The sequence below is a fragment of the Balaenoptera ricei genome, chromosome 8 (assembly GCF_028023285.1).
Source record: "Balaenoptera ricei isolate mBalRic1 chromosome 8, mBalRic1.hap2, whole genome shotgun sequence".
Classification (NCBI taxonomy): Eukaryota; Metazoa; Chordata; class Mammalia; order Artiodactyla; family Balaenopteridae; genus Balaenoptera; species Balaenoptera ricei.
The window spans coordinates 41,145,343-41,153,213 of record NC_082646.1 but is presented as its reverse complement, the minus strand read 5'-3'; the positions used below and the strand labels follow the sequence as shown (position 1 = coordinate 41,153,213).

Here is a 7,871-nt window from a genome sequence, read left to right as displayed (position 1 = left end):
ACTAAAGAGGAAAACATATGTAACATTTCTGCCAGTAATTAAAATAGAATTAGAAGTATTAAGCAATGCAAAATATTACAGCTGTAAGTGATGGAAAGGAAGAGACAAAATTTACTTTTTTTGATGGTTGTGAAAACCCTGGTTCCTGGAAAACCCAAGGAAGAGGCTATTTATACCTGTCTTTTTTCTCTTACTCTTCACCTTAGCAGGGCTCAGTGCTGCCCACATTTTACTTCTTGGGACATTTTACCAATGGTGAAAAGCATTTCTGCAGTGAGGAGGCAGAATTAATTTTCCTAAATCAAGATGGTGAGGGGATTGAAGCAGAACTCAGTCAGAACTCTTTTGTCCATCTAAAATGAGTAAACATAGGGCTTCCCTTGTGGCACAGTGGTTAAGAATCAGCCTACCAATGCAGGGGACACGGGTTCGAGCCCTGGTCCAGGAAGATCCCACATGCTGTGGAGCAACTAAGCCCGTGTGCCACAACTACTGAGCCTGCACTCTATAGCCCTCTAGACACAACTACTGAGCCTGTGTGCCACAACTACTGAGGCTGTGCTCTAGAGCCCGCAAGCCACATCTACTGAGGCCACGTGCCACAACTACTGAGCCTGTGCTCTAGAGCTCACAAGCTGCAACTACTGAGCCCGTGTGCCACAACTACTGAAGCCCACGCACCTAGAGCCTGTGGTCCACAACAAGAGAAGCCACCACAACGAGAAGCCTGCACACCACAACAAAGAGTAGCCCCCACTCGCCACAACTAGAGAAAGCCCACGTGCAGTAACAAAGACCCAACACAGCCAAAAATAAATAAAGGAAAAATAATAAATAAATAAATAAATAAAATGAGTAAAAGTAAAAGGACAGAACCAAAGAAAGGCCAAACATTCAGTGATTCTCTATTAGGTAAAAAAGTGTTGGGTACTGTTGTGTGCAAAAGGGTAGTCAGCATTTGTTCCAGAGTAGGATTCCTAAAATCAAGATTTCAGAAGGGGTCAGATGACAAGGGCGACTTAGTTGAGGTGGAGAGGAAAATCATTTAAAAATGGGGAGGAGGTGAAGAAGCTGAGAGGTCAGCTTGCTGAACAAAGTAAGAAAACTCTCTTGAGAACTTTCATACTTTTCTTGCTTATGTCAATGGTCACCCTTACCTACTCATTATTTCAAACTTCCTACCTTTCCCGGAACTTCCATTTTATTTCTCCTTTCCTTTTTAGGCAGCTACTTACTGGTGAAGTTTCCCTCATTGTCCCAGACCTCTCTGATCTTCTATAACACACTATCTATAATCACTGAGCACAGACAACATGCCAGGCACCATACCAAGCCTCAAGATCAGCACAATACACAGAATCCCCTTATGAGGTAGAAACTACTATTATTCTCTTTAAATAGATGAAGACACAGAATGATAGAAAAGTTGAATAAAATACTTAAGGTCACCATTTTGTAAATCTTGGGTGAGTATTCAAATCCAACTTATTGATGAATGCTAATTCTGTACTTGACTTATCTTCCCCATGGAAATAGACATCTTTTCAGGAAGGTCTAAGTCTTGATTTATTTTTATATTCCCCATTGAACCTATTTTGATACCTTAAGCATGGTAGTCACTCAATTCATGTTTATTTGAGTAAATGGTTAAGCTAAATCATCTAGCTAGAGTTTCTTATCTTTTTCTCTCCTTACTAAAAATTATTCTTTTTTTCTTGTTAAATGTGTGAAATTGATAGAAACGGAGAAGCTTTCCTGTTAAAAGTTTAAAGCGTGTGTTTTTCAGTTGTGGGAACATCTTTTATAATTTTTACATTGGAAGCTGTGATAGACGGAATTCTTATTTCTCCTAGATTAAAAAAGAATATATATGTGTAAGTAATATACATATTATTTATACATAAATATATAAATATATATGTAATACATAGTTATTGTCTCATACATGATATGCTGTGTTGTCAAGTTAAAAGTTTTAAACAGAGGTTTGTATCAGGCAAAATATTTTCATTTTATGGGAAACTGAAGGAGTGGACCAGAGTTGGACATCAATTATTTTGGAGGATGCTGAGGGATTGGAAAGGAATGGTGCTGAGTGAATTCAGTTTCTGATGGGGCACATAGAACTAGACCATCAGTCCATGCTGCTTCATTTTGAGGTTGAGTCCAAAGGGGAAAGCATATTCTGGATCTTGAAAAATGCTCATGTGAAGTTAGGATTTCACATCATTAAACGATCTCCTGTTTATTCCTCTACTCTTGTTTCTTATTTAAAAAAGAATATGTAAAAGAGATTAAGGCAAGAACTATTTACTTTTGAGATGGAGTTAATATTTTTTTAATCTTTACTTTTTATTTTGGTGATTAAATTTTATTTTATTTTATTTTATTTTATTTTTTTAATATGGTACTTGGCTACTGGCTCATCCAGAACTTTTTTTTTTTTCCCAGCCATTCCATCTTTTATTTCTTTTTTTTTTTTCACACACACACTGTATTTTATTTTTACGAGAGATAAATAGACTGACACCAAGCATTGTACATGGATGACCACAACAAAAGCAACAATGATTGCAATTAACAAACATGAAACACACTCATACTATGTCATAATATTGACATTCAGTCCAGTAATCTTCCACTGTAACAGCTCCTTTACTTTGCAGTGAAAATTGATTTGTATATTTTTTATATTTAAAAAGTTTTATCAAGTTTATCTTTTCATGTTCAGGTTTCAAAGAAATAGTTTCACTCAGAATAGTTTCCTTTAGTGAGATGATAACAAACTGAGTTTACTAGTAGTGGAAAAGAACATTTTGGAGTCTATGATTGGTCTGCAGACAATGGAATTATATCAGAGCCGACTGAATAAAATTATTCCCTCAATCATATCCATAATATAAATCTTCACTATTTTTTTTTAACTTTTTATTTTATGTTGGAATATAGTTGATTAACAATGTTGTGTTAATTTCAGGTGTACAGCGAAGTGATTCCGTTATACTTATACATGTATCCCCTCTTTTTTCAAATTCTTTTCTCATTCAGGTCATTACATAGTATTGAGCACAGTTCCCGGTGCTATATAGTAGGTCTTTGTTGGTTATCCCTTTTAAATATAGCAGTGTGTACATGTCAAGCCCAAACTCCCTATCCCTCCTCTCCACCCTTCCCTCCCAGTAACCATAAGTTCATTCTCTAACTCTGTTTCTATTTTGTAAATGAGTTCATTTGTGTCCTTTTTTTTAAAGTGGTATCATACGATATTTATCTTTGTCTGATTTACTTCACTCGGTATGACAATCTCTAGGTCCATTCATGTTGTTGCAAATAGCATTATTTCATTCTTTTTAATGGTTGAGTAATATTCCATTGTATATATGTACCACATCTTCTTTATCCTTTCTTCTGTCAATGGACAATATACGTTGCTTCCATGTCTCAGCTACTGAAATCGCATTTCCTTTTGCGAGAAACTGCTGAATCTAAGATTTGGTGCCTGAATGAACTGGAAAGCTGGGAGATATTTTTTAAAATTTTAGTTGCTTAGAGTTCAGGTGACAATTGTTGGTGGGGAGTGACATATATGAGAGGTTTTACCATTGTAGTAGTTAATACTTATGTTTTATATGATAATGATTTATGTGTATCTCAGCAACTTCAGCTATATCCAGAACAGACCTTGGGACTTGGGAGTTTGAGGCCTATTAATTTAAAACCATAGCATCTGAGGAACATGCCATCTAGAATCTAAATTTTACAATAATGACATTTCATCCAGTTGTGGAAAAAAAATTATTTCACAAATATATTGCTTACATGGACTCCAAAGACTCGCACAGAAAAGGCCCCGTTAAGAAATGGAAAATCGGACGTCTGATACCATTGTAATAGCCAGTCCGTCCAACAGGGGGCGAGGGGGAAGGAGGTGTGTTTACTAAATACAGGAAAAGAAAAGCCCCGGCGGTGAGCAAGCATCTCCAGTTTTAGGAAAAAGCTAAAAGTATCAGATTCAGGCATAGTTGGATTTGGAAAATTTGGAGAGAAAATATTCAAAGAAACGTTTATACTTACTACCAAATTATGGTGTTAAAAATCAATGTCTCCTTCACCAAGTAGGGAAGGGGGGTAGGGGGATGAATTGGGAGATTGGGATTGACATATATACACTATTAAGTATAAAATAGATAACTAATAAGAACCTGCTGTATAAAAAAAATAAAATAAAATTCAAAAAAAAAAAAAATCAATGGCTCCCTATATGATGAAAACTCTGAAACCTGGGAACCATTCAGGACCTGCTGGAGCAGGAGTGCGGAGTGGTCATCGAAGGCGTCAACACCCCCTACCTGTACTTCGGCATGTGGAAGACCGCCTTCGCCTGGCACACGGAGGACATGGACCTTTACAGCATCAACTACCTGCACTTCGGGGAGCCCAAGACGTGGTACGCGGTGCCCCCGGAGCACGGCCGGCGCCTGGAACGCCTGGCCAGGCAGCTTTTCCCGGGCAGCGCGCGGGGCTGTGAGGCCTTCCTGCGGCACAAGGTGGCTCTCATCTCGCCCACGGTCCTCAAGGACAACGGCATCCCCTTCGATCGGGTCACTCAGGAGGCTGGAGAGTTCATCGTGACCTTTCCCTATGGCTACCACTCTGGCTTCAACCATGGCTTCAACAGTGCGGAAGCCATCAATTTCGCCTCCCCGCGCTGGATCGATTATGGCAAAGTGGCCTGGGACTAGGGCTCTGCATGACCTTTGGAAAAATCTGGGTCAGAATAAGGGAGATTTCAGGTGAGCATCCTTAGGAGATTAAAAATGGGTGGTTGGGTGGGGACTCTAAAGGGGATCTATAATTACCAGCTGGGAAGGGAGTTGGAGGTTAGCATAGTAACATTAAGGACAGAGCTTTGTAAGTTACTGAAATTGTGTGTGTGTGCGTGTGTGTGTGTGTAGTCTTCTGTTTTCCTGAAGCAATATGGAATGAAGACTTTGTTTTCTTGGAGCAGCAAGGAAGTAGGGAGGTGGGGAGATTTATCTTCCTTTCCAGCCAGGCTTGGACAGGGAAGAATAAGATGACTGTGGCCATGAAGAGGTGAGGAAGATGGGCCGTGTCTCTGGCATGCACTGCAGAGAAGAAAGGAGACTTGGGGAGGTCTGCATTGTCACCAGACTGTGAGGCCACCTTCCCTGGCCCCTCTCCAGGGCTGCAGAAGATTTCCTTCCTCATCATGGCAGAGAGGGTGACTCCCAGGAGAACCTAATTCTGTCCATTATGAAATTTTGTCCTTGGTATGGGAAATTCCAGAAAGGCTATTACTCTGGATAGTAATAATGATTCTCTATTCAGTACTCCTTCCCTATCACCTTCCCTGCTGCCTCTTATTTTCTTTTAATGGTGAAGTAAATAAGTGTTATGCTGCTGATGTGGTTTTGTGTTTTCCCTCCATCCACAATCTCAGTCCATCCATGGACCCACTCTGTATGCATATGTGCAAAGTTGAATCTGCAGCGTGATGTCTTTCAGAAAGCAAACTTTTCCGTAGTCACTGCTTGGACCTTTCCAGCAGTTACTTAGAGGGGAAACTGGACTTAAGAGTCAGCAGAAATGGCATTCAAACCTGCGCTTTGCTACTTTCTAGTCGTGGGAGCTTCAGCAAAAAAATCATTGATTTTCTCTGAGCCAGAATTAGAGTGCGAGAGTTGTGTGAAGATACTGGGGATGTAAATGTGAGAGGCATGTAGGAGGTGCTCAGTTAATTTGATGTGCATTCATACACTCTGCTGTCCTCTAGGGCCAGCCCAAGGCCAAGGACATCCGCTCATATTCTTTCTCTGATGCTCAGTTCTACTGTTGTTTTCCTCACCACCCCCTCAGGCTTACACGTTCTTTTAATTAATAGACTTTATTTTTTCAGAGTAGTTCACAACAAAATTAAGTGGAAAATACAGAGGATTCCCACATACTCCTTCCCAGGCTCCTCCACCATCATCCACAGCAGAAAGGAACATTTGTTACAATCGATGAACCTGCACTGACACCTCATTATCACCCAGAGTCCGTAGTTGAATTTATGGTTCACTCTTGGTGTTGTACAGTCTATGGATTTGACCAATGTATAATGACATGTATCTACACTTATAATACCATACAGAATAGTTTCATTGCCTAAAATTCCTCTGTGCTCTGCCTATTCATCTCCCCGTCCCCGCCCCCCCTCCCCCGACAACCACTGATCATTTTACTGCTTCCATAGTTTTATCTTTTCCAAATGACTTCTTTCACATAGTAATATGCCTTTAAGTTTCCTCCACTTCAGTGGTTTTATAGCTCATTTCCTTCTATTGCTGAATAATATTCCATTGTATGATGTACCACCCTTTATTTATCCACTCACGTGCTGAAGGACATCTTGGTTGCTTCCAAGGTTTTCTGCAATTATGAATAAAACTACTATAAACATTTGTGTGCAGGTTTTGGTGTGGATGTAAGTTTTCAGCTCATCTGAGTAAATACCAAAGAGTGCAATCGCTGGATTGTATGGTGAGACGATATTTAGTTTTGTAAGAAACTGCCAATTATTTTTACTGGTAGAAAACTGATTTTTTTGTTTCTCATGATCTAACGCATGTTTGCCCAAAAGGTCACACATACCCATTTGCAAATTCCACTCCTTGGGGTATTTCTCCTTGTTGCAGTGTTACAAAGGCAAGGTAAAGATTTCACAATCAGTCAAGAGCCAGAGAACCCAGCCTTTATTCAGACTCCTACACCAAGTTGTTTAGTAGTCTTTCGACAAATCAGGTTTCGATGGCTCTCCACTTGCCAGTTTAGGCAAAATGAGCTCTTAGCCACATTGCACCTCTGAGAGAGTTTGCACATAACAAGTTCAGATCCAGGCAAACATAATTTGTGCTAAATAAATATTACCTATTATCATTATTACTTAGGAGCCCAAAGTTGTAAGATGGACATTAGAACCTGTATTTAAACGTAACTTGTAGAGGTTGGAGTTCAGGTCTTGGGACTCCTCAAAGATTTATAAAAGCGTCAGATATGGATTTGTCTGACTACCTGGCCACAATGAATTATTCATAGAGATTAACCATTACACCAATTCAGTTTCCGTGGGTGTAAGGATTCCTTTCCAGATATTTAGAAATAACTTCACCATGATATTTATGTTGTTAGATTGTGACCATATACGGGTCTTGAAGTTGATTTTTCCCCCAATGTTTGTGTTACCTTTCATCACTTTACATAGAAAACCACAAACAGTTGCTAGGAATTGGCTACCGAGATAACTGGAATGGACGCTGATCTGAGTTGAACAGATCCTGGGGAGGAACAGCCCTTGCCCATCCCGCTCTGCTCACCAGCCTCTCAAACTGAAACGCCGCACAAGCTCCTTGTCATTGACCTGCAGTGATTACAGGGAAATAGTGAGACCCTTCTCACGGTTCCTCAGCAAGTGGTGGGTGTTAAGGGGATAAGCAATTTCAGGGAGGACAGAGGAAGGGCAGAACTGAGCCCTGTTGGACATGGGTAACATGTTGGAGGTGCCACTCTATGAAAATGCAACATTTGTGTGGCCGGGTTTCTGGATTTTTCTAGGATCCTGGCACCCAGTATCCTCGTGCCCTAAATGTGCAGGCCCCTCTACCTAACACAGAGCTACGTCCAGGCCTGTAGACCTCAGAGAGCATCTTTTCTTTGTCCCATCTCTCAGAGAGCCTCTTCTCAAAAGATTCACATGGTGCCTATATATTTCAGGGCCCGTTCACTCACTCACTTCTTCATTCATTCATTCATTCAGCACATGTTTACTAAGCACTTACCATGTACCAGGCACTGTTTGTGGAATTGGGGCA

General features: G+C 40.3%; 1 protein-coding gene across 1 annotated transcript; it reads left to right on the top strand.

Annotated features, from left to right (window-relative positions):
* Positions 1-4,277: 4,277 nt before the first annotated feature.
* Positions 4,278-4,742, top strand: LOC132370138 (lysine-specific demethylase 4D-like; the record flags this gene model as incomplete). The annotated part of the gene is made up of 1 exon (XM_059929892.1): positions 4,278-4,742. A coding segment is annotated over one exon (465 nt), but the record flags the coding sequence as incomplete, so codon positions are not given.
* Positions 4,743-7,871: the final 3,129 nt, after the last annotated feature.